General features: G+C 50.0%; 2 protein-coding genes across 2 annotated transcripts in view; one reads left to right on the forward strand and one right to left on the reverse strand.

Moving 5' to 3' along the window:
* Positions 1–27759, reverse strand: part of LOC126527822 (major facilitator superfamily domain-containing protein 4A-like) — a 393450-nt gene that overhangs the window by 232381 nt on the left and 133310 nt on the right. The window lies entirely within an intron of this gene.
* LOC126528266 (uncharacterized) overlaps positions 1–27759 on the forward strand; it is a 137566-nt gene that overhangs the window by 92412 nt on the left and 17395 nt on the right. Inside the window, exons 3-7 of the mRNA XM_050176156.2 lie at positions 17501–17671; positions 19428–19618; positions 20501–20815; positions 22649–22861; positions 24354–24540. Coding sequence (XP_050032113.1) covers positions 17501–17671; positions 19428–19618; positions 20501–20815; positions 22649–22861; positions 24354–24540 — 1077 coding nt within the window. The remainder of the gene's footprint in view (positions 1–17500; positions 17672–19427; positions 19619–20500; positions 20816–22648; positions 22862–24353; positions 24541–27759) is intronic.

Below are 27759 nucleotides of genomic sequence, written 5' to 3' on the forward strand. Positions count from 1 at the left end.
GTTCTGTTGCACCCCACTTCCTTGTTGCGCTGCAGGCAACATCTTACACGAATTCAGCCACCAACTGCCCTGTGGAACAACGTCAGTTAATTACTGTCTGGCATATAGCCTCCAACGAGGAATGACAGTTGAGGCGCAAGATAATTAATGGGACGGCGTGCCGCGTCTCCGGACGCATCGAGCGACAACGAAGCGTTTGCGCCCTGGTCGGACGCTCGTATATCGAACGTGTTTACGCCGTCAGTCGCCAGTGGCCAGTTCATAAATAATTCATACCGGAGATAGCGCCTGGCTCGCAGTGTACGTCACAGAGAAATGCGGGGTGTATTACCGGCGGTATACTTTGTTTCGTCGTGGCTCGCGAGAGGGACAAAGGTTCAACCGAAAACGCGCAGCTTATATAGAAGAGGGGTGACAGAAAAGGCTTGTCCCCTATCAACTCTGAAACATTGTGCCAGTCAAATCGTCGAAATCCTAAGATTATGTTTTGCTTCTCCCGGCGTTCGTGATCTTTCGGTGACGCGGGAAGCGACGATAACGGCACGAAATAACGCCGCTCGATATTTACTGAACGCCCCGTAACTGAGTGCAGAAAAAAAAAAGAAAAGAATCAAGTAAGTGCCTTTAACTTATACTTCCGAGAAAATATGTCGCGAAAATGTGGAATTTATAGCGCCAAAGCTCCACCGCCTCGGCGGAGCGTCGCAGAATACTTTGGCCACCTCGTTCAACGTGCACGGGAAGAGCCCAATACACGACCGTTCCAGGCATTGCACCATCCTCGGAATCATTGTAATCAACGGACACTATAGTCATTGTTCCAATGCTGACTATTATTCCTTATCCAAGCTATTCTACACTGCAATTACGAAAGATATCTTTTTTCCTAACTGTTGCGTGAAAGATGATGCGGAATGTGCAGATTGTGTATTTAACACATCATCGCCTCCATCATAACCGTCATCTGACTATCTCATATTCGTTGCAGGGCGAGGGTCTCTCCCAGCCATTCTTCAGACACTAAAGCAGTTGAATGTTAACCGCTACATTATTCCTACCGGGTGAAGCCCCTTTAATACCGTCGTACTTCGAGAAGACGTAGGATTGCTCATGCTTTACGCACTGTGCCCCGAAGACCAACGCATAAGAGACAATTTGCATTCAATAACAACGCCTCTTAATGTACACAAGTCATTGTGATGTAGCGCACACATCTTTTTCCCGGTACGCTATCCCAGGTACAACCGACAATGCCGGCGCAGATGACGTCACATGTATTTGTGTGCGTTCGCTATCTTCCCAGTCGCGCAGGCGGCCGTTTGCATTTTATCCCGCGAACAGCGCGTTCCTCGGCCCAGACAATCAAGGTACCATGTGCACTGTTGTGACAGTGCACATGGTGCCTTGATCGTTCTTTCGTTCATTTCCTGCATTTCTCTTTTTACCCCGCGCAGTGCGTTGTCGTGACTGGACTGACCCCATACTGCCATACGACAATATATATATAAGGCCTTTAACCTGCGAAGCGCACAACCATATACATTCCCACGGTATAAGCCATAAGCCGATGAGAACGGATGGAACCTCCGCATCATTTTTTCCCCCGTAGAAGGACACCACAGTGCAAAGAGCAAGAACGCGCACGAACGTCGAGAGAGACAATGCGAACGCAATTCTTCCGAGAAACGCTGTCGTAGCAATGTCGACGAAAGGGACCTCGAGACATCATTCGTTGCTGTTTCATTGTCTCGCGATTCTTTCGCGAGCGCGCCGGATGATAGGGGAGATCATCTATCTCCTGCAGGGATGGCGTTGCTTTCCTGTTTACGCTGAGCCAAACAAAACGAAAGCATGCGAAAGATAGGTTAGGTTTTGCACAGAGATACAGAAGGACTTCGCGTCGCAAACCGCTTGCACGCAGCGCCCGCGTATAGACGGAACTTATAGACGTGCTTACACTCTTGCAAAGTTAAACTTGTGCGCAATATTTAAGAATGAGCCACACAGAGGCAAGCGTGGACGCAAAGACATGTGCACCAAGCGCACGGTGTCTTGCTGTCTTTGGTTGTACGCGGGCACAGGACACAGCCTTGGCGCCCCTGTGTCTGCTGTCTTACGTACATCTGTGCTTCAGTGCAGTTTTGTGGTAATTTTGAGCGCGCACAAATGCGTGTATCTTTAACCAGTTAGCCCGGTGTGGGATTGCGGAGGGGGCACTTAAACAATAACGTGTGCCATACTCCAGAAAAGAAAAGAAGAAGGAACTATAAATTGCAGCCACAGGTATAAGCGTATTGCCAAAACGGCTCATCTTCGCTGGTATAACGATCCCCTTGCTGAAATCGGTATCATAAGATCTGGAAATCGTTACTGTTTTTCTAAATGTTCTCACAAGCGTGAACTATATATAGTAACAAGGACATCCCGGAGAGGCTTCTTTAGCCAGTATAGGAACTGCAGAAAGCAAAGCTACGCATAAAGCGCTGAGAAAGAACTATATCCGGACTCTATAGCACCACGATCCAACACCAATTAGTCCATAAATACATGTTAACTGCTTCATTGACCACAGGCATTATTTGCTTACAGTTGTACTATAGTAACTGCGTTGGTACGAGGCACACATATACTCTACCACAAGGCATATTTATTTGCCTTAATTAATTTCAGGGGAACAGAAGGCACGAGTCTATGTTTTCATGATATCATCATTTTGGAAAGCAAAGGGTCAACTCCTTCACCCATCTGCTCGATCACACAGCGTGTCGCGAGAGCAGAACAGCCTGCGGTTATAAAAAAATATCGGTAAATTGATTATCGATCGTAGTGATAGTTTCTTTTAATTATCGGTAGTACAACAAACGTCATCGATAGCAGTACTGTCAATAACGCCATTGATAGTATTACAATGTTTGCTATTGAAAGTTCTATTGTTAGTTTTGCAATCTTATGCTAGTGATGTTATCAAATAATTTGCGATAACTGATTATCAGTAACACTTAGTTTATGCAATGGGAAACAGGGAAACGTCGCTGACTTTATGTTGTCTTGTTTACGCGCAATACGGCGCGTAATTTTACGCTAATGATTCTGCGCTATCGATAAAACCATTTATAAAGCGCTATATAGTACTACCGATATGAGTAGCGCTATATCGATGGCAGTATTATCAATTTTTTTTACATTATGCATAGTAATATCGATAGTTTTGCATCATAAAGAACGTGTCCTTGAAGTTCACAGTTTCTAGAAGGGGCGCGCTAATTGTCACACATATACAGAGAAGGATAGATCCAGACGCGTGGCCAGTTTCACCAACTACGAGTATGACTCAACAAGAAATACTTCCCAGCTGTTTGTGTTTACGTGCGTGCGCGTGTTACGCGTCAGTTTGCTCCCTCGTTCAAAGCGCGTGACCCCCCGTATTCAGGAAATGCGTCCTAACTCGAAGCCCACGCTTGGCTCGATATAAACGACGCCCGGTGCGAACGCGCCCAAGGCGCTCATTGCGTTTGCTTCGGTGCGTTCATGACAGGCGTCATTTAAATCAAGTCAAGCGTGGGCTTCGAATTAAGAAGCGTTTCTGAATAGAAGTCCTTCTTTTCGGCGTGTCCCTTTCCTTTCGCACCGTCACGCAAGCTCCGACGTGGCTTTTCGAACCCAGCGAAGTTCGCGCACGTTTAACTGTGCGTCCGTGTGCCGCCATCGCATGAGGCAAGCGCGGCGACCCGTGCAGGCAACGCGTCAACCCCGCCCAAAAAAGAAAGAGGACGAAAAATGAACCTCGCGAGGGCCGGTAGGTGGCCTCGTCGTCGTTGTCACCGCCCGTGAACGCGTGAGAATTGTGGAGGCACGTCTCTGACCCGGACGACAGGGATCGAGAGCCTGGCTTGTCTCTCGGCGGTGCCGTAGACAGGGTGCGCGAATTTTTTCAGAAAATGGTTCCAACGACACGATCGATGAGGCAGTGGGTACACAATTAGGTGAAGTTGGCCAGGAAACGTAGCGGGACGATTTTTTGTTTAAAGAGAACCAGTAGCTTCCCGGTACACCGGCGGAGATGTGATTGCACGCTGAGGTATGCCTAATGGCTAGCTCTGTTGGTTAACGCTATGTAGCGCGTGGGTGTCGGGACGTTGAGCTATCACGAGTATCTGCTCGCGTTACTTATCGCATCATAGAACCCTGTGGGTTTATGATGCGATAAGTTGATAACATCAAACGCGCAGTGGCATCAGCAATCAGCGCTGATTGCGTTGATTACGATCCGTGCAGGATGGGCCCCGTTTACTCGGCTGGACAGCGTTCAGTGCTAATTTAAAATGAAATTCTAGAGGTTTACGCGCCAAAACCACGGTCTGATTATGAGGCTCACCGCATAGTCGGAAACTCTGGAAAAGTTTCGGCCATTTCGGTTTCTCTTACGGGCACCCTGCGCACGGCACACGAGCGCTGTTGCTTTCCACCCCGTACAAAAGCGGCCGCCGCGACCGACATCGAACCCGCGACCTCTACCTCCGCAGTGCAGCGCCATAGCCCCTGGGCCGTTCGTGTGAACTGAGGTCAACAGCCAAACAAATTGTCGCTTTAAAGTGGCCAGCTGTTTGCTACAGCTATTTCCCTTTGCGCCTCCCCCGGTACAAGGTAGCCAACCGGAGACAATCTATGGTTAACCTCCCTGTCTTTCCTGTGCATTTCTCTCTCTCTATCTCGTTCTTTCTCTTACCGCTCGATTATCTATGCCGTTCTTGGAATAGAGTAGTTACATCACCCCAGCCTTGTTTCGGTTTGTTCATATCTCCTGCCAAAGCATAGACACATCACCGTTTCCGACGTTGCTCATGGAGTATGTCAGCTGATTTTGCAGTCATTTGTTGATATTTCCGTGCCCGTATGAGCGACCGAATCCACGAAGCTTTTTGACGCATAAGTTCTGCGGAAACCCGCAAAAGGTGGAGAGATTGTAGCAATGAGCTACGTTTGGGTGGGTGTTTCATTTTCCTTTCATTAACCATGAAGCTTTTTGTTCGTAACAACTTCAGTTTTCTGATTGGTCAGTCGCTTTCGATTGCTGTCACGTTCGCTGTCACTACTGGCTGGCTTTTTTCTTTCTTGCCAACTTCACTAACGTAATAAAGTTTCGAGAATATGGAGCCCAGATTCCAATTTTATCTAGAAATCTTCAAACGTAGGCTTAGTTTCTCCTGCGGCACTGCAACCGACGACATGCTACGTGTACGGGTTTTCTGTATCTTACGCCACCTTACGCACTTCCACTAAACGCCGCCAAAACGACCAACATGTAATGGAGCACAGATACAAAGATTAATGCAGGGAACGCTGCCGCTTTATATGCAGTGTCCACGGGAGCCGCAATTGGCGTTTCAGCCAGAACGGGAATGATGGGTGATACACGTGTTTGGGATAGACTACGTCCATCTGGCTTCGAACGACCTCGTCAATTTGTAACTTGATCACTGTCAACAAAACATTGCGTTGTAAACGCCGACATTCGCATGTTTAAGCATGTACGCAGAGATTTCTTGCCATGCTGCGTTCCGAATAAACTAAGATTACTTGGGAATTCGTAAATATGAAACGTAGACAAATAACGCCACAAGAACTTCCGAAGCACGAAGATTGGACAAATCCGCCTGTAACTCATCCTTCCAGTGGTAGCTGACCCATCGCTGCGCCAGGGTTTCTCCTGGTGATTTTTGTAGGAAAATCTATGCGCAATGGTATGCACGCGTACACCGATGACCGCGCAGGATCGCCACGTTTTCAGACGGTTCACAGCTTCCTCAGCACCACAGAAATTACATTTAGGTGAGCCCTTAAAATTCGGCAACTAACGATACGGCAACTCGCTGTCCCTTGCCCATAGCTATCATCCGGCGTGTTAATTTTAATCGCTTCACACTTCCTGCTGCTCAGCCGCCCCGCTAAGGTCACCCTCGCTCTCTATCCCTCTCACTGCTCACGTCTTACAAGACGGCGAACAATGAAGGCCTGTAACACTAATCAGGGGCCCCGAGTTACGGCAGTTAGCAGGAGAGAACAAAGCACGGGTGCGCTTCGTTAACCAGCCGTGAGAAAATGGACGCCGAAGGCTGCGCATGGCCACCGGGCACAGCCAGCTCCTCAGTTTCCACGCCGCGGACGCCTCGCAACCCGTGACAACGAGCGTTGTTACGCCGTCCGACTCGCAGTCACGGCGAGACAGCAGTTAGAGATATTACGCGCGCAGGTCGAGTTCGCCCCCACCGATCGTCTGTCCGGCCGCATAGCTGGTCAGCGTGGATTGCCCGTCGGCCGTGACGATTCGCGCGGCGCCGGTCCAGAGAGACAGAGAGAGAGAGAGAGATGTAAATGAACGGCCTTGCCCGCAGCCGTCCCGTGGTGGCCCTCGATCACGCGGGCCACGCAACGGGTTCGCCGCCGCGTATCGTCTCGGCGTCTCCTCCGCAGCGCTTCCTCGCTGTGCCGGGACCCACCACCACGGGCGAGGAGTGTTCCTCTGGGACGGCCAGTTTTGGTTTTTTTGTCTCGGAAGGAAGGAAGGAGACTACGGCAGTGGGAGAACGGCACGCGTTGAAAATGAAGTCACAGAAAGTCGGCCCAGCGCAGCGCGATCGTGTGGCAGTAGGTTCTCTTCCCTCCGGCGGCGTCCAGCGCGCGCTCTTGCCGAAATTGCATCGGGTGCGACATCAATGCGCGCCTCCTGTACCCGCATGTTGCAACGAGGAATGTAGAAATGTATACACTGCAATAAAGCCGCCAGGGTTGCATGACCACGTCGGGAGAAACATGTGCACGCAGCTTTTCGAAGAGCACACAAACAAGTATGCATCGATTAAATCCTACCGGATGCCAAACATGCTGGGGCTATGGTCCACCTGGAGAACACACGAGCGCAGCGCCGTGTAAAAAAAGAAAAAAGAAAGAAGAACACTTTTTATTTCGATCCATGGTGCAACGCAGGCTCGGTGGTCGCGTGCTAAGCCGAGTTTTGGAGTCACGGGAGAGCGAAAAGGCGAACAGGACATGTTTACGAAGAGTTCGCTTGCGAATGCCGGCCTCCGCGGCTTCATATACCCTCATAAATCCTGTCTTTCCTCTGTGACTTTAATGACAGTGGTTTTGCATGAGCCGCCCGCTAGCCTTGCAGCTACTCGGGCTCCAAGCTTCGCAGTGCTCCGGGCGGTTGCGTGAGTTCTGTGGTGTTGTTCCGCATAATTCCGACATGCTGTTTGCGTTCTTGAGCCAATCAGAGACGACAACACGGCGGATTTAACAGTGCCCAAAGTTAACGCCACCGTGTCTACACCAACGCGTCTACACCATGGCGTGCCCTGCTTGTGTAGACGAGCTGCAAGTTCGTAAACGTATGGTATAGTAGACATATAGTAGTAGTAGACATATAGTAGAAGCATGAAGAACAGAGGAAGACGCCAAAAACTCGTCGCTCTTGGTCATTCTAACAACATCCGCGAAGTTACTTTGGAAAACTTGGAGCTGTCTATTATTCTTGCGTGCCGAAATGCTTCACGCCAATAGAGGGGCAGGAGCAGCTAACCTTGCATAGTTCCAATGAAACGGGATGCATCACGCCAGCAATATAAATTCAAATTAAAGAGTGGGGTTTTTACGTACCGTAAGTGCACAGGGGTTTATAGAAGGTCGCAGTAGAGAGCTCATAAATGACCTCGACTACCTGGGGTTTCGATACATGCATCTAAATCTAAGTAGACGGGCATTTTTGTTCTTTATCTCCACATTTTAACGTGACTATAGACCCTTTACTCCGCTCTGTGGCAGCAGTCTACTCAGCACCCCAGACAACTTCACAACTTCCTGCGCTGCATTTTTGACAGTCAAGTTATCCAAGAAAAAAGAAGTATTTTTTTGCATAGTATATACCGTAGGCGCATATTCTTGATGTGCTCAGATAAAAAGGACGTGAGCCATGCGTCGAGCTCTGTATGGGCCTTTTTTTTTCAGTACTTCACAATAAAATGCCACGGCGGTACAGTAATACGTAGGTGCGTTTAACACTTGTGGTCCGTGATTTAAGTGCACGCCCGGTAACATGTAACCAATTTTTGTGCCAAGGAAATAGCAGGCGAGTTCATGCGCAAGACATTGATCATGCTGTAACAGGCGGAGCAGAAATCGCAGAGCAAGCAGCCGGCAGCGGACAGACACTGATGGGAACGCGAACCCATCGCGACAGCGTGGTTGCCCAAGCCCGCGCGACAGACCAGTTCTGTACTGCCCGACCAGAATAAGGAACCAAGAAGGGACTGCAAGGACCTAGTAACCCATAATGGTGGCTTTACAGCGTGACAAACGTACCACACTCGGACGCAAAATACAGACTGTACAATGTACCTTATTTCTAACAGGGGTAAATAATACCCTTGAACATCTTGAATATTTCGCCCCACATCTTCAAGAATTGAGAGCCACGCTGAGTCTGATATGGCATCACAGGTGTAATCAAGGCCTAAAGTACGAAGAGAATCGCTCCTTTGAAGACGGAAAAGGGGACTTAGGCGTGTCTGTGGTGAACCAATGAACAAATAACGACATTTTGAAAAATTTAGCGCAGCACCTGAAATATTTCCGTACTCGGGGAAAATTCGAAGGCTACAGGATAAGCTATCTTCATTTCTGAGATATAATGTGATATCATCGGCGAAGGCTGTCACCTTCACAACACCGGTATTCTAGGCAGTGGGAGACCGCATACTTAAGGGTCTCTCACTACTTAGCGCAGAAATGGCTCAAGGCTGAGCACAATGAGTACTGGGGACAAAGACCACGAGTAACGAGAAATGGTGGACTTTCACGACTATCAAGCAACAATGTACTTCGGGTATTTGAATATGAATTCCTATAAGCTCAACAAAATTTGACGAAAAGCCGAACGAGGTCAGTGCATTAAATGCGTACCTCTGTTCAAGGCGATCGTACGCCTTTTCTTGATCTAGTGAAACTAAGAGACCACATGCTGACCTGGCCAGCCTGTATGTCACGCGTAACGAACGAAAGACTCTGTATCTCTCTGCCAGGGACTGAGCATGCCTGATGGTGTCCTATTAAGGAAGGCATCAGACTTCCCAAGCGTCGGGTGACAACAGCTGTGAAGGTTTTGTAGTGAACGTTGGGAAGCGTGACTGGCCTCCGTTCCTCTGGACGAACTGATGACGGATCGTGTTTAGGTATCAGCACAATACGACCTTTGCGAAAACTAGATGGGAATTCAAAGTTCTCAAAGCAGCGGCTGATAAAAGATACGAAAGTGCCACCAATATCGTCCCAGAACGTTATATAAAACTCAACGGGTAACCCGTCCGGCCCTGGGACCGAGCCACGCTTCATGGAAGATAATGCTGCCTTCACTTCATCAGCTGATGGTCGTGCACAAAGACGGTCAGCTATCTCAGGTGGAACCTGAGGCAGCCCACTAAGCATTGTACGAAATCCTGGAGAGCCAGGATCTATTTGCATAGTCATACGCGCCATGTTTTCAATATACGTTACAATGAGTGAATAATCATGCGTGGGAGGCGACGTAACACGAAGTACTCTTGGGGCTGCAGAATCGAATGCATTCGGCTGTCTACAAAGCGAGTTTCTTGCAAAGCGCAGAACTTCAGGGTGTGCACACGGATTACGTCTGCATCGCCAAGGAGCAGTTGACAAAGACGACGCTGCGATGAGGCGTTGGAAACGCCTCCGTAGCTCACGCTGCCATGACCGCATCAGCGGAGTCAGTTGACTGAGCCGAAGGGCAATACGGAGCATCATGGCAGTATCCGCCAATTCTTCGGACACACGTCGTCTGAGTGAGCGTCCTTCAACTGAACAATGCAGACGCCACTGCGCCTTGAGCGCATCCCATGACTCTGGGTCAGATCTAGAAACAGAGGCGCGCAAGACTCTGGACAAACAAGAGCGCGAGCGCGCGTCATGTAGAATGCGGTTGTCTAGAAGCCAAGGTTTTACTGATGAAGAAGCAGGGAAGCGAATTTCATGTATAACTGGTCTGTGGTCGGAAATATAAACAGGGGACGAAGGTAAAGTTATCACATCAGATTGAGTGACATACTGGGCTAAATTGCTTGGCACATAGGCGCGGTCTAACCTGCTTGACGACGCGCCGCTTCGACACGTCCAAGCAAATAAAGAACCATGAAAAATTCGATATGTATCCAGCAACGAAAAGTGCTGGATGAGCCGACGCAACTCCCATGCGTTCCAGTCAGGGCGACCCCAGCCCGGGCCTTGCACATCTGCTCGCATGTCTAACCCCCGTATTCAGAAATGCACCTTAACTTGCAGCCAATACTTGACCTGATTTAAATGACGCCTGTCGTGAACGCACCGACAGAAACGCAATGACCGTCTTGAGCGCGTTAGCACCAGGCGCCATTTATATCAAGTGAAGCATGAGCTTCAAGTTAAGAACCATGAATACAACGGCAAGACGCAATTAAAATCTCCAACAAGCACCACGTGACGACCGTCCAGAAAATACACGTCCAGGTCACGAAAAAAATCATTGGACTTAATGACCTGCGCGGGTTCATATATGCACTAAATCCGTAACATAAATTAAGATAGTACACAATCAAATGCGAATGTCCGCTCTGTCCCATCATAAAAGACATGATGATCTCGCAAGAGAGCTCTGTTGAAAATAATACCAACTGTCGCGAAGTAGAAAAAACAATCTAGATTAAAAGTGCGTTTGAAAGTAAGAACATGTCCAATAGTGAAAAAAAATTTGCTTCTTGCAAACAAAGTATGTCGCAATTCTTTGCGCGGGCCACGCTGATAATTTCGGCTTGTTTTATAGGACTTTGGAATCCTTGTGCGTTTATTGAAATAATGTTCAGGGTGTCAGCCATGTTTAATTAAAGGTATCAATAAACTGACCTGGTCGTGTTGTTCAAGTCGGCGCCCCGGTAGCAAGTCGAGGGGTTATGCAGAACACACGTCACTTCTTCGACCCTCTCGAAGAAATAAGGCCGAGGTTCTTTGGACCGCTGTAACTCGGCGCGGCGATCCGGGCCGCCGTCCGAGCCAGAGGCTGACGCATGAGCGCGCTTTACGTCTCGCGGGGCCGCCATTTCTATGTCGAGTCCATCCAGGCTTAGCGAGAGTCCAACGCTGCTATCAACTCCGAGACTGAAGCTGTTTGCTTATGAGGATGATGTCGGTAGCGGTAGAGCGGCGGGATTGATTTCATCGTCGCCGACAGCTTCGGCAGCCGGGGTCTCATTCAGGTGTAACGGAAGCGGCGTTGTAGGCGATGCAATTGAGGAGGATGAAGCCACAGCAGATTTCGTAGGTGTATCGACTGTAGTAATCGCAGGGTCAAGTGTTTTATCTGTGTTTAAAACTTCGGTGCGATCAGGAGGACTGATAGTAGCAGCCGAATCGGAGGCGCTGTCGGCCACAGCATGCGTGTCCTTCGGCGCTTGGAAGGCCAGCGAACATGGCGTGTTGCGATCCGCCACGTCACTGTCCTCTTTTTGAGTAGAGGAGGCCGGCGAACATGGCAGGCTGTGATTGCCCGAGCTGCGTGCCTCTTCTTTTTCATTTGTCTACGCTGGTTGATGCGGTGTCAGGGCAATTTTTTTGGTTACGGCGTCACGCGCAGTCGCAACCGCAGCTGACGCCGGCGGTAAGAAGGGAAAGGCTCCGGCAGCAGCGTCCGAGTATGAACGCCGCACAGGGCACGCTGCCGTAGGGTGACCATCCCCGCAACGACGTATGTGACCGCAAGGACGGTCACATACGTCGCGTTCGTGGCCATGGATACCACAACGGCCACATAACGCTGCGGTGCATTGTACACGGTAGTGGTCGCTATGGCCGCACCGACGACACGCGCGTTGCAAGCCGCGGCAGTCAGACGCCACACGATGACCAGAGACTCGCAGGCAATTGGGGACCGGGGTTGTGGTACTCATTTCCATATGAACGAAGCGGGTGCCCGTGAGCACGCCACGTCGTCCGCTCATAAGGCCAGCGTTGACAGTCAAAACCTTGCCGTATGGTGATAGTGCCCGGACGAGGACTTCGTTCGGAACGAAGGACGGCAAAAAGAGGCAGGTTACGTTGGTGACCTGCGGGCCGACGGGAACGACAGAACAACGCTCGCCACCGAGGACGAGGCAGCCAACATCGACGATTAGAGTCCTGGAAGCCGTGCTCTTGACGGTGACTTGGAAGTTCAGGCCTCCCATGTGCTGAACGCAGTAGACATGAGAGAGGCCAACTATTAAGGCCGACGTGTCAACGACGGTCTCGGGACCATTCCCCGTAGGGACAGCAAAATCGAAAACTTGGACCTTCGAGGGAGTCCACAACGCTGTAGGCGCGACGGCGTGAGAGGCGGACGGCCCCGACGTGGAACACGCAGGGACGTCAGCAGAATCTCTTGCACCGTTCTTCTTCTTCGTGACGGCATACTTGAAGAGGAGGCGAGGATGTCCGACAGTCTTCCAAGCTATTGATGCTCTTTACGAAACTGTTTTTCATCGTGGAACAGCCAATAGCTTGAAAGACTGCCTGACATACTCGCGTCCACTTCAGATATGCGATCACGAACAACCATCCTCCTCATACAAGTTGTGGGCTATTTGCCAGTTAATTATTTTGTGAATTGTCGAAACTAGGAGTATTTGGTTGCATTTCCACTCCACCTTTCGCTACTTGGTCTTTTCTTCTTATCAGGTTTTTTCGCTATCGCCCAAGTTTTAGCCCCGTGCATTTGTAGTGCCACAACGCGTTCATCGCAAAAGATCATTATTGAGTAGACTATAAAAGAATAGACCTTATGAACCTGTGCCGCGTGTCTGAACTCAGCGCACTCGAACTTGCGTGTCGCCACCACCGATGTCGATACCGGTTACATACCACGAGCCTTTTCAGCACATATCTGCCACGCACCTGAAAGAAGCCTACATAGCAGCCAGCGAAAGCGCCCATGTGCCGCTTGAAATGCAAATAGATGCGAGAATCGCGGGGACAAGGTCGCTCAATTCGTGGCTCTTTTCGAAGTGGTGTGAATGCCGTCGAGGCAGCACGAGCCAACGCAAGTCGATGCGCATCTTGACCCGCTTTCGGAGACGCGTTCGTGCGTACCCGGTCCGCGCTTTCCAGATTAAAATAATATTAGAAAAAATGAGAAACCGCGAGCAGAAGACAAATCGCGTGTGAAATCATAATTCCAGTCGAAAGTGAAACGCAAACAGTCCTTGACCCCGAAGGGCCTTCATTCCTCTAGCGTCCTAGAGGCTGATCTGCTGAGCCAAAGGAGAGGTGAAAAATAAAGGAAACAAAATAATCGGCTAACTTCATCGTGTCTTCTCTCTCTCTCTCTCTCTCTCTCCGCTCACAAGTATACATTACGCTGCTGCAGCTGTCTCTCACGGCAAAAATCGCCACTTCGTTTGCTTTCTTGCTACTCAAATAGTGGCGCTACCTCCTTAAAAAAGAAATTGGTCGCGATGCACACGACGTCGTCTTAGTCAGATACAGTATACTTCCCGATATGGCCTCTGAGACAGATGAACAGACACCACCGCTAAGATCAAAGGTGAGCCGAATATCCCACCTCGAAGTGTCGTTGTGACTCCAATTCCCATTCGGCGGCATCGGGAGAGATTTCATTTTTCGTGATAAACAACGAGAAGTCGAGGTGGTAGGACGGGGTGCTGCGCTCGAGAGCCACCCGCTGAGCCGGCGCAATACAAATTAAGCACGCGCGCGCGGTTCGAAAAAAAAAAAAAAAGACAGGGTAGTTGTTCGATCGATCGTGTCACGGTTACTCGTCTCAAAGATACACGACTGTGCTTCCGTGGGGATGACACGACGGGACATATAGCAAGAAGGAGCGGCATCCTCACTTACCCTCCCCCACTGTACTTGTAAACCCTCTCTATACACCCCGTAGGCTGTACTGTACACACGCGCTTTGACGCACGCGTAGCGGCATCGTTTTCCACACCGGGTTACGCGGCCAAGGTAGCGGTTACGCACCTCCGACCGCAACGCCTAGGAGACTGTTTTTTTTTTTTCCTACCTGGCCTTCCTGCCATGCTCCGCGTATAACAAATGTCCTCTCGGCGACGTCAGTAGCGCACGTAAGAACACGCGTCTTGGCTCTCGCGAGTATAAGTTCTAGACGGTTAAAGTTATCTGGCGATGCTTTCTCGTAGTCATCTTTCTTTTTGTTAATTTACGTTCTTTCTTTAGTGAGCAATATTAATATAGCAGCGTACTTTTTCAATAATACTCGCAACCCGTATGCAGGCTCTGACGTTTTCGGAAGCGAAAAATTCTATAGGATCGGGGCCATAAACGGAACCGGCGCCGAACGTGGTTTTTATAGCGCTGCTTCAGTTCGTGAAGACCGCCGGCATGAGCGACCGTTTCTATCTCGAAACGTCGGCATTTGTGCGCAACAAAATTCGCCCTCTTCCTCATTACCCTTCTTGCCCCTTTCCTCCGTGTAGGGTAGCAGACCGGAAGTTCATCGACCGTTGGCAGCCTTACCTTCCTTCTCATGCCGATTCCTGTATCTCTGTCGCGCGGTGACTCTCGCATCTAAATGGACTTCCAGTGCCTAAACCACGCGGTGTGTACGTTGCGGGAGGAAGCAACTTAGCGTGACGAGGCAACTATGCGCGAGCAGTGATCCTTCCTTTATGCTCGTCAAAACTGAAAGTTGGGCGAAGTGTTGTAAATTCACCTCGCCAGAAACAGTGCGAAGCCAGTTGAAGAAGCTGAAGAAGAAAGACGGAAAGAACGAAAGAAAGAAATGAAAAACATGTTTGCATTCTCGTGTTCGGACACTAACTAGCACCTTGAGCTAAGATAGAGGAAGAAAAAGAAAAATAATAATAAGAAGAAGATTATGATGATGATGATGCTAGGGGACTTTTTGTTCGTAAGAGAAGTTTGTAATTGGCCAGCCCCTTTCGCTAATATGTGTAACACCACAACAATAGGATTGCACCTGCTCTCAGAAACAATTTAAGCGTATAAAGGTCTTTCTTGTGTGAATACTGGCCTAGAAGTTCTCACTCGAAGCTGTCGCAAGCCGCACTACGAAACTTTCGCATCGTCCACGACGTGGAACGGGACAAACGCGCAAACTATTTTCTGTGCTCGTGGCGTGAGCGCTGCGAGAGTATCTAATGTGGAGAGAGAGAGAGAGAAACGTTTCTACGTGGTTCCAATGACCAGGCATTCGCTGCTTTAGCATCAAAGATTTCCTATCACCTAACATTTTCTCGACGGCCTCTCATGCGTGTGCATTTCGTCTTCTACCGAGACCTGAAGGCGGCGACGTACAATTCGTGCCTGCGACAATTACAAGCTTGAACAAAGGCATCTTGTCATGTGATATCCATGTGATGCGTTGGTCCTCGGAAGCAGGAGGTTCACGCGAAAATCGATATCTAAGGCGAGCAAGAGTAATCGAGCAAGGAGTGCCTCTTGAGCCAACGTTTCGACAAGGGGGACTCGTCTACGTCAAAGACTAAAAGTGTTACTGCAGAACATGAAGTTTAAATTTCTTCAAAGTTGTGACTTGGCAGGGTAAAAATGGGCAGCGACTGTTTTAGCAAGTTTCTTGGCGGTGTCTGTAACATGTCCTCTTAATCTAACGTGCATTGGCTGTCCTGTTTCATCGATGTATTGTTTGTGGCAGAACGAATATTCTAAGGCATAGGTGGCGTTTGAACTAGTGAAGGTAAAGAAGGACCCAATTGTCGTGCACATTATCACTTGCAGTGTTCTTAATTGTTACGACATTTTTCAAGGTGTCCATGTGTTGCACCCCTGCGGCGAGAACACACTGCTATGTCAGGTATACGCCAAAGGTTTACTTTTGCTTGCACAAATATATCGTGTCAAAGCTTTGGCTCAAGAGACATCCCTTGTTAAAACACTGCGGGTCAGTTGTTTCTATTACGCCGTGCTTTCAAGTCTTGTGCATAATAAGTACAATTGTTGCGACTACCTGACACAAACACCAAACAACACGCCATATACATAAGGTATGAAACAGCACGCACATTGTCTCCGCAGTATAAAGTGGACAAACTTCAGCGTCCTTAAGCCACAATCAGCAGCTATAGGAGGCGCTGCTGCTGAGGGCTCCGAATTCTGCTGGCCACCTTTGGTTTTGTGACTGGCACCCAGATCTCGGTGCAATATAGCGTTTTTGCATTGCGTCTCCATCGAAATGCGGCCTCCGCTGCCGCGGATCGAACCCGCGACCTCGTGATCAGCAGTGCAACGCCGTAGCCACTGAGCTGACACGACGGAAGTTGCATATGCTCTGCATTTATACATTATGCATGCTGATCCTGTTGCTGACTTTATATCTTTCGAGAAATCCCCCCAAATGCCGCCCAAGGAGCTTGATAGGTATAAACATGTATAGTCGAAGCTCTTTATGACAAAGTCACCCATAAATATAATATCATTCGTTATATCCGATATTCGTTCTTTGCGTACGTATTTACATGTTGATAAGGAACATTTTATGCATACTTCATTGCATCCAATAATTCGTTATAACAGTTTTGTTACATCGAGAGTAGTTTTTTATCACCGCGTCTACAAGTATCTAGGCATCTGCGTATGTTCTAACATGCTGTTTCCGCACATTCTACGGCTATACAGGGTGTCCAAGCTAGCTTTAGCCAGAGTTTAAAAATATGCGGATGCAAGGTAGCTGGACAGAACCAAGGTAATGTTGTTTGCCGTCTCTTGGAGATACTGACAGTATTTTTTTTTCGTTCTACTTATTTACATATAATTAGACCTAATTATTTATCAACTTCTCAAATATTATAGTTAGATGAAAAGTGTCAATGAGAAAATTGTAAAGTGACATGAGAAACCTCCGATACAGCTTTCGGTGGCTCAATACGTGCTACATCAATGTGTTTTTCCGAGCACGCAAAATGCCTCGAGCGGACAGTCGCGCGGCAATTTTGCGGCATTTGCGGGCTTCTTTCACGTTCGGAAAAAAACTTTTATGTGGCACGTATTGAGCAACAGAAAGCTGTACAGGGAGTTTTTCGTGCCACTCTACAATTTTCTCCGACATTTTTCATCTAGCTAGTTATAATATTTGAAAAGTTCATTAATTAATTAAGACCAATTAGGTAATTAAACGGGATGAAAAAAATCATTTGAGTATTTCCAAGCGACGGCAAACAACATTACCTTGGTTCTGTCCAACTACGTGGCATTCGAATATCTTTTTTTTAACTTTGGCTAAAGTTAGCAGGGACACCCTGTATATCTCAGCGCCTTCATGTTTGAGCGACCGTTCCTAGAAGTGCTGGGTCGTTTCAGATGTGTTCGCAAAGCTCGCGCCTCTGCTCGCCCTTGCCGTATGTTCGATCTAGCCTTTCGTCTCACGTTCGCCTTCTTCTCGCGTTACTCTTCCTTCTCGCAGGCATCAGCTCACTTCGCGTAGACTCCCGAGGCCGACAGCTGCCCAGCGCGCGCACCGTCAGTGCGTCCATGTTCCTGGACCAGGACCGGCCCCATGACCATGCCTCCATGATGACCATCGCCTGGGGGAAGTTCGTCTTCCACGACATGTCGCACACGGCTCAGACCGCCGGTACGTATAGTACGCATAGTACGAGTCACTCTCGTATCCGTCAACTGTGCGAGCGCTGGATACATGGTTCCGTTGCATTCGCGAACTGTGTCCCGGATTGCAATTACCCGGCATTGCTACAGTGCGGCATTGTTACAGTGAGCGTGAAGATACTTCGCTGAGTCGTCTGCAGGCTTTCTCGCTCTTTGCTTCTCCCTTCCCACGTCTGAAGCATGGCGTACGTATGACGTGCTTACGGCTTAAGTCTAAAGCATGGCGTAGCTATGATGTGCTTACGGCTTCGCGATCGCTTCTGGCGAATGTAATCGGCAAAAAGAATGGCCTTCGAGATTTGTACTTTGAAGCATTGTCAAGGAGAAATTTTGCCAATCGGATACTGCGTTGTGCCCGCCACTGCGGTTTGTTCGAGGATGGTACCGCGTGACACAAAATCTGGTCGGCCTCCATTCCTTCGCAAGTCACAAGTAACAGCGGGCGCCTCCAAGGAGAAACGAGTAAATTTTTTTCGCGTCATCTTTGACATAAGCAAAGTTAAGCGGCCTCACATTATCATTCCTGTACTACAGGCGTCTGTATCGCGTCATTATTTCTCCTCAGACACGAATTTTGTAGTCAAGCTCAAAAGAACACTTTTCAAAGACCATTGTTTCCTGTTATCCGTAGCAGTTCGGTGATGCTGTTGAGGCCACCAAGCACTTGGATGCCTTACGCAAGAGCAGTATCGTATCTAGCTAAAATAGTGCATTTCGTAAAATCTAGTACCACCTTGCCCTACGCGAAAATTCAATTCTTCCCGCTTCGTACATCTCCCCAAGCAACCGACCACCCTCACAAAGCCGGAATCATGTTATGCCGCACGAAAACCTGTCAGCAGTCCTTCATCCCACATACTTCGGAAGACTGGAACCGCCTTAATTCCCCAAACGACTACGGTGATTATAACAGTAACTATAGCGCACTCTTGGGTATAGTATTGTACTATACCCAGGAAATTAAACAGCATTGTGCGGTTCTTCTTTTTTGTTGTTGTTATACATCTCATCCTTTCCTTGTTGTCCTCTATTGAGCAACTAAAGCTAATCGAAATCACTTTGTTTATTGCAGCATAACACGTATTTTAACCTCTAATAGTACAATCAGGAACTTATTATAACGTGTGAATTTCTAGTGTCTTTTCTTAGACGCTCGCCTCTCTGACACCATCTGTCCTGAGGGTACTATAATGACCTATTTAATTAATTGATGCAAGCGAAATATTAACTCACACTACTGACGTGTGGGCCATCGGCCATACCATGCTGAATATTGACGTATGGAGTGAGAATTGAGCACTCGACGCTCTGCAGCTCCGCTTACAGACTTTCCGGTATTATTGCTGTTTAAAAATGGAAACCAATGCAGATAAGCTATCCGATCCTCGTGAAGTTAGTTATAAGCGAGCAACGCAAGGGAGGAAAAGATTCGCGAGAAGACAAATTGCCGCAGGTAGGGAGTGAGACCCACATCATCCGAACTGCGCGCGCAACGCAGAGTGTGTGGGTTTGGCCCCCACTTGCGATAAGTCTCCACTTTCGTTTCCCTCTTGCCCATTCTTTCTCTTTTACATTTCTATTAAAACACATAACAGTTCAGTTCCCCTTGCCTTCTCTTTCTTCATTGTCTGCTGGCTTCGTACGTGCCGTTATATATTGACATTCGAGAGTGCGGCAGACTCAACAATCTCCTGACAAACAGACGGCGCGTGATAACACCGCAGGTTTCGAGGGGTCACGCATCAAGTGCTGCGACGTGGCCGAGGGCTTCGAACACCCGGAGTGCCTGCCCATCGACGTGCCCGCCCAGGACCCGTACTACGGCCGCTTCGGACAGCGCTGCCTCGAGTACGTGCGCTCCAGCGCCGCTCCCCGGGAGACGTGCGGACTGGGACCGCGGGAGCAGAACAACCAGGTACGTAAGCACCACACACTACAGCCTCTTACGCGAAATGGTTTTGTACCTTAAGCGGAAGCTATAGCTCGATGCCGAACTTCGGCTTCCAAGTTCAAACATGCGCGAAACGTCAGAAATGCGCGCACTAGACAATCAGCCATGTCAAATAAATTTGGCACATTTAAGAGACTAAGAACCTAGTGTTCGCTGACCGGAACCTGAAGGTACGCAAGCGTCTATTTGCATACCAAGTCCATTGCAATGCGGTCACCACGGCTGAGAGTCGAACCCGCAACCTCGTCTTCAGCAGCAGAGCGCCATAGCCACTAAGCCACCAGGAAGGCACATCAGGTACACCTCCTCGGTACTGATAATAGGTGTGCCTACTTCCGCTTTCCGCCTGCCCTCATGGCGCCCATATTATAAAATTTAACGCAGCACAGCGCAAAACTGTGCGGCACTCACTTTACTGGCGCCTTAGCTGCAACGGCCAGCCGAAGTTGTGCCAATACACTGCACAGGTTTGTGGAAGGATGCCAGCGCCACCAACCATACGTCATCTGCTGCAAAGCCGAGCGATTGTGCGCTTGCGACAGGGAAAAAGGATTTGCCCATACTCTACATCGGACGTGTTCCTTTTAACAGTGGACCATAGTGTACAAGTGTGTACAAAATGTGCAAAATATACCAGTCTTACACAACGAGCAACGGGCACGTACCTCTCGTTAAGTGGAGCCCGCATGCTTCTCAATTCTATCCAAATCGAAATGCGGCCGCCGCAGCCGTAACACACGGCGCTTCTTTTTTTTTTTTTTTTTCCTAATCCGCTCCGTCTGCCATTTCGCCGTTCCTCGTCTCTCAGTCTTCCGTTCACTAACACCGCCGGCGCTGCGACCGCAGGTGACGTCGTTCCTGGACGGTTCGACCATCTACGGCTCGTCCGAGGCCGAGGCCAAGTTCCTGCGCGCCTTCGAGGCGGGCCAGCTGCTCAGCCAGCGGACGGCCGGCGGCGAGGAGCTGCCCCCGGCCGACCTGGCGACGCTCGACTGCCGCCGCGGGTCGCAGGACCCGCCCTGCTTCTCGAGCGGGGACCCGCGCATCAACTCCGACCTGGGTCTGGCCATGATGCACACCGTGTGGCTCCGGGAGCACAACCGGGTGGCCCGCAGCCTGCAGGGCCTCAACCCGCAGTGGGACGACGAGAGAACCTTCCAGGTGAGCTATATAGACTCTTGGCCGGATTTTGACGGCACACGCGAAGACGCCGTGCCACATTCGGTGCCGCCTTGGGTTCGAGTTGTCTCGATTGGTTGAGCCTCGCTCTGGTAGTCTGCTATTTGCCTTCTGGTTTAGCCTCGGATGGCCTTCCAGGTGAGCTATAGACTCTTGGCCGGAATTGACGGCACACGCGAAGACGCCGTGCCACATTCGGTAGCCCCTGGGGTACGATGTTGTTTCCATTGATTGGGCCCTCGTTCTGGTGGTCTGCTGTTGGCCTCCTGGTTTAGCCTCGGGTGGTTAGAGCGAGCGCCCCCGCCTCGGAAAGGCGTTGGTCCCGGGTTCGATCCCGTGACCGGGAGGAACTTTCCGTCACCTGCGAAGCTCGTTTTCTGGGGAACGTATGAGTTTCCTTTGTAGCTTCGCGCGCTAGAGCCTTTGCGAGCTTTCCTCTGCTTTGCGGTCTTCCGTAGCACTCATTTGCAATATCTTGCTTGTATACATTCACATAATAATAAAGAAAAGCAAGGCGGTTGTTCTTTTTCAAACAGCGGCAGTTAAGCGAATAAATATATGACATAAAAATAATGTTCCGGAAAGCGAGCGCGAAGAGCCTTTGCACATATTTTGCGTCTCCATGATCACCTTTGTCGCCGTGTCATTATGAATTCCCGTGGCTCTTGTGGGCGCGGTTGCGAGTGCCGTGTTCACGAGAGGGAACGCGGCCCAAACGAGCGACGTCATTTTTACTTCCGAAAGAACATTCCTATCTTAGAGGCTGTTCAGGAAAATTTGTTCTTGTCTATTTGCGTTTGTGTGTATGTGAACTTTAAGTATGTCGTCTGTATATTCTTCTGTGTATTCTGTGTTTGAATCGTCTGCATCGTTACGTATTTTTCTGTCTATTAAAAAGAGTGAAGTAGCAAGCGCCATCTGCAGGCGCCATCTGCAGGCGCCAACATCTCCTTGAATGCGATTGATAATAATGAAAAGAGTTCAGAAGAGCAATTAAACGACGTACGTCCCGATTTCATTCGAGATGCGAACGAGCATGTGGATATAAAAGGCCAGAACAGGCTACAGTGTAGACTGTATAGACCGAGTCACAAACAGCTAACGAACCACGCGAGGCCCCGATTTCGTTCGAGATGTCAGATGCGCGGATGAGAATTATAGACAGGCGAGGTAACGGCGCGCATACAGATACAAAACGTGAAAGAGGGCTGCAGTGTTATGGACAACGCCCACGGATGAGAACGACACACAGATGAGACGGTACGTGCACGCAGACACAAAATGTCAAAGCCATTTACTACGTGCACGGCGCTACTCGATTCGGCGCCGTGTCACAGAGCCCTCTCGTGGAATTGATGCGGAATAACTAGGAGATACAACATGGGACAAGAGGATAAGATATGGGATAAGAGGATGAACAATATGAGATAAGAGGAGGTGGGTATTGGCAGTCGCAGGCGGACCTATATACTGCTCCAAAACGATTCAAACTCACTGAAGTAATTCCGTGTGCCGTCTGTTTTACAGTCACACAATTCATGCGGAATGGTATGAAATGCCTGAAAGTGTCGTATACTGCATACGGAAACGTGTCGTTTCCGTAGCCTTGCAGCTACGGAAACTACTAACATAGCTGCACCGCTAGAGTGCCACTTCTCAAGACATGTGGCATAAGTACAGCGCACGCGGAAACCTATAGATAAGGCAGCTTCGCTGGACACTGTTGAAAGCCCGAAAGAACGTTACGCGACTTCGTCTTGCTTGCACCTGCAGTCCGCCTTGTGCTTAATCGGTGTGCCCTCCGCAACCTTGCAGGAAGCTCGCCGCATCGTGGGCGCTGAGATGCAGTTCATCACGTACAACGAATTCCTGCCGGCGCTGCTGGGACCGGAAGTGGTCGAGCGGTTCGGACTGCGCCTCGAGAACCAGGGCTACTTCCGGGGATACGACGCACGCCGTCTGCCCGGGGTCACCAACGTCATGGCGGCCGCCGGTGTCTGGGCTCTGGCCTCCGCTGCACCCGCGCAGGTACGGCGCGAACTCGCTTGGGAAAACCTACTCAGATCATTTGACGGTGACGTCGCTTTAGCGAAATCGTAGGATATAACGAAATTACTTACTTTTGAATGGTCGTGCGCGGTTTAACGGCAGCTTCGCATTAAATAAGGAAGCCAAAACCTCAGAAGCGTAAGCGATGTAGCGCTTACGTAACAAAACGAAGTAATTTCATTTGCGTCCTGTTCGACAAGCTGGTCATTAAGGTTCTTTCCAATACTCACCAGGATTAGAGAACTCTACGATGACACCAACAAAACTTCGGGCGCAAGTAATAGAACGAAGATGGAAATCGTCTATACCACAAGACAGTCGGTGCTACCTACCTTCGACAACAAGAAGCTAAGAAAAGCACATATATCACTGTACTAAACCTTTTTTGTGTGTGTGTGTGTGGTAGCCTATGAAAAACACCACGTATCTTATATTAAGCGCCTAAAAAAGCGTGACTATGTCTTCTGGTGCGCAGGTGACCTTCCTGTGCAGTTTCCTAGCTCTCTGCTCAGCCGTCATCTTGATTAGACAGCAAAGTAGCTGGCATCGTTTGTGACTTCGATGTTGTCTTCGCGAAACTGTATTTTGGGCCGGCTTCGACAGAATTAAAAGACTTAAGACGTCCGCTGTCCACTTCGTTGTCTGTTTAACCATCTACGGCGAATATTGGAACAAATGCTATTTCAGAAAGCGTTCGCTGCCAGTGCACTAACCCTAGCTAGCGGAAGTGGAGCACCAGCACCGATGAAAGGTATAGACGCACCCAGCATAGTATCTTATATGCCTTCTCAGCATTCCTTGTAGACCCTCTGCTAGCACCTCCCTTTCAAAATATAAGGTTATCATCTTCGTCGTCACCATAATAAGTCTATTATATTTTCACTACAGATGAAGGCTTCTTCCACTCCAAGCCCAATGGTTTTGCTCGAAGGTGTTACCCAAACAATATAATGACGGCAACTTGCTGAGTTGTATTCAAACCCTACACTTTAAAAGCCCTTTTTTTGTCGTTTGCCTAAGTGAGGAGGGGTGGTGGTGGTGAATGTCAATGTACGGCCTGTGGCAAGAAAAGTAAAGGCCAGCCAGCCGTTGCTGCGAACGGCTTAATGGTTTTTACTTTTCTTGCGGTCGGGACGTACGTTCGGTAAGGTCACGTCGCTACCGACTTCCTTGCGCTAGCGGCTAATTACAACATGTCTGTCATAGAAACAACAGCTCTGATTGCTATGTCTGAACTCAGAGCCTTAAGATGCTGCCAGCAGCGCGACTGCTTCCGTCTATACGTCTCCAGCATTTCGTAAACGCGACTCCCAAGATTCCTTCAACAGTGCTTATATAGTGAGGCCTCTGCAATAAAACAGATGGTTCTAACCGCGTGGTTATAGTTACGAAAAAAAAGGAAAAAAAGCAGTCCCGAGCCCTCGAGTGTTGAAGCTGCCACCGACAAAGAGTCCCTCCTTATTGCGCGCAGGTGGAGCTGTTCGACCCGGGCCGGTTCCAGCGGCTAGGCAGCCTGCCGGAGACGGCGTTCCGGCCCCAGGAGCTGTACTCGCGGCTCAAGCAGATCGCCGCTGGCGCTCTCATGCAGCACGCCCAGAAGATGGACAACTTCGTCTCACGACACGTGACCCAGGACATGTTCGCCTCTTCGAACAGAGGTGAGCCGCCGCTTTCCTGGGTCCACGGGAACCCATCCAGGAAAGGGCCGATCATTTGCCGCGGCCACCGCATGTAGACCGTGTTTCACGGGGTGCGATTCTGCGCGAATAGTTCCGACGACCGGCACTGTGCCGCTGTCGCGAGAGGTATGCTTCACGCGTTTCCGTTCCGCGTGCTCCTGCCGCTGCCCTCGATAGCCACTCTTTATAGTAGCAGCGGGTGCGCGCTGCCTCTTGAACATCAACACGTGCATATAGGTTACATCTTGCTGCAACACTCTCGCAGGCAAGATGCGAAAATTTTGGTACATAGGCATATTGCAATAGTTCTAAATGGTTTCTGTAGAAATATTACTCAAACGATGTGGCCTTCGTGTTAGACTCACACTAATTTCGCAATAGTAGTTAGCGTAAGAGTATCATAAAGAGCGCAGTTAGCGTTCTTTACGGCGTATATCTGCTGCAGTGAGGACACTTAAATGCAGTTTGTTGTTCAACTGCTTAATCGTAGAGAACAGAGGCATTAACCGGAACTTCAATTGCGGTGCCGCAGCCCTCTCCTGCAGCAGCCACAGAGTTAGAGGGTGGCGGTAGAAGGGGAGGGCCGTCCTTCCGGATCGCTTCACCACAGTATATGTAACAACAAAATCTGAACCTTCAGACGCTCCAGTGTTGGCCGTCGCCCCACACTACGTGCAGGCAGGCTCGGCTAGCTATGCGTTTACACGCACAACTAATCACACGATGTTATCAGAACGTGCATTCAAAGCCGCCGAAGCGTGTCCTCGCATTGTCGTCCATTGGCTATCTTCGCACCTCCGCAATAGCCAAGGGTGTTTAATGATATCTGACGAAATATTTGTTTTACCGTTGCAAATGCCGCCCCAGAAGTCACAAAGAACTAGGTTCCCATAAAATGTTGTGGCCTCTTCGTTATTATTCTGGTCGTTGTTGTTCGTGGTTACGGTGTTCTCTGTTATATGTAATGATCCCGTTCTTCGCCGAACACCAACAACACGCGCCCTTCGCGTGGGCGCCTTTGTATCCGCAGTGAAAGTCCGATCACCAACCACCGACAAAACGGGCGAAAGAGCCAAAGAAAGCTATTCCTCTTAATACATAAGGAAATAGGTGGTCCGCGCGGGGGAACGCCTCGGCTTGGAAACACGCCGTCGTCGAACACCGCAGTAGCAGCGCGGCCACACACCCTGACACAAGCGATTTAGACGCCGCACAGGCGGGGGGATCGCGAGTCGACGTTCTTCGCTGGAGTAGCGAGAGAGAGGAACCGCGAGTGGGTTGAACGAAACAGCGCGTAATAGTCAAGTCTGGCCGGATGCGCCGGCACGATCCGAGGAGACGTCACGGCAGACAGCTTCCGGGTCGTCAGCGGTGGCCCGGGGGTCGTTACTGCGGCCGCCGCCGAAGACCACTCGCAGCGCCGAGCGAAGCGCGTGCAGCGGCGAAATCTCGTCGAGCACTGCTGCGGTGGACGGCCCGGGCACGTATGCAGGAGCACCGCATGACAGCGTAAGAACCATACGCGCGTGCACCCGGCAGCGTTTCAGCGGCGCACGGTCCGGAATATGCAGGCCTTCCTTGCGTTTGCTCCGGCCCGTGGGAGATGGTTTCGAGGCCCTCAAAAAAAGAGGAAGATGCACGACGCCAGAGCGGGAGGGGTTATTTCGGTTGCAGGTTGCCTGACCTCTGGCTCCACTCTGCGTTTGCGGTTGGTGCGCGCGCCGTTCGTTCTTTGTGTGTTAGCTCACCTCGCGCGCACGTGCTCAAAACAACAACGACGACGACAACAACAACAAACGCTACGCAGTTTACGTTTTCCCAAAGAACGGCGTCACGAAACGGCAACGCGAAAAGGAGCGCTCGAGAGCGCAACGGACGCACACGCAGACCTCGGGACCACAATTTACGTCACTGACTTCCTCCAGGCCACTTATGCGACGTCAGCAGACGCAGGTGAATGCTGAGTACCCTCTCCCCCACACCCCAGCTGTTTCCGGCAATCAGCGACAGCAGCTAGAAAATAACAGCTTGGATAAACAGAGTCCTCGTGCTGGTCATATTAGTTGAGTGAGCATTGCGTGAGTCATGTGTGTCCACTGTATGCACCAACGTGCTTATCATCGCAACGCCTTCAAAGAATGCGCTTTTATTTTGCCTCTAGTACACAGTTTCTCGTGTACGCCAGGTGGATGTCACTGTGGTAGAAAATTTAGCATTGTAGTTGAAGTTCACATCTAATGGCCAAGAACGCCGAACGCCGTCTGAACAATAAAGAACCGGAAGTATCATGAACATATATACCATGTCGGTATAAGTTAAAAGACATCGTTGTTCCCCGCAACAAATGTTCTGAACCGAAGTGACAACCATGTACGGAAATGGAGGTTCGAAAATCTCGAGCAAATGCATCACGGCTTCGCGCCGACATCTGCGGACAAAGCCCTCTGCATCACGCAAGGCGTACCAGACATCCGAGACATGCCTCGGGTCTAGACGGGAGTCATAAGCCACCTTGAACCATTAAGACTTCCTCGGCTCTCTATGACCGATCGTTAATGAACCTTCGCCGTCAATCCACGAGAGCGACCGACTCGATTAACCCCTTGACTCGCATGTCTGGGCGCAGGGAAGATCCCTCTCTCTCATGCCCGCTTTCACATCCACTTTCGTCAGGGCGCACCGTGATGGCACAACAAACCAGCGGTGAAACAAGCGGGAAGGGGGGGGGGGGGGTGAAAAGAAAGCGAGGACGCCGCCGAATCGAGTTTTCCTCTCCGGGCGCGCACGCCGTGCGTGTCACCGTTTCTCGATCATCGATCTCTCTCCCTCGCTGCACCGCGACGCGGTGGCGACCCACGTCTTCATTTGCTCCTCCTCTCTCTCCTAAGCTCCGCGAACGCCGCAATCACCTGCGCCGCCACGCCGTCTGTTCAGCCGTCTGCTGGAATCCCGGCCGACGTCGCACGGCCCGTTGCGCAACTCGCGCGACGCGGCGCACCGCTGGCTGCCGTCTGCGGAACCCTGCTGGTGAGCTAGTACACGCACGGCGAGCTGCAGAGCGTGACGTCACAAAAGTGCGGCAGTGCTTGCCGCCACAGTCTGCGCGGGCGAAAACATTTACGACTGGCTCTAATATTAAGCCTGTGTTTTCTCTGAAGGCAATGTTATAGTACTTGCAGGTGAGTGTAATTACATGTA

Source organism: Dermacentor andersoni, chromosome 9 (assembly GCF_023375885.2).
Source record: "Dermacentor andersoni chromosome 9, qqDerAnde1_hic_scaffold, whole genome shotgun sequence".
Lineage (NCBI taxonomy): Eukaryota > Metazoa > Arthropoda > Arachnida > Ixodida > Ixodidae > Dermacentor > Dermacentor andersoni.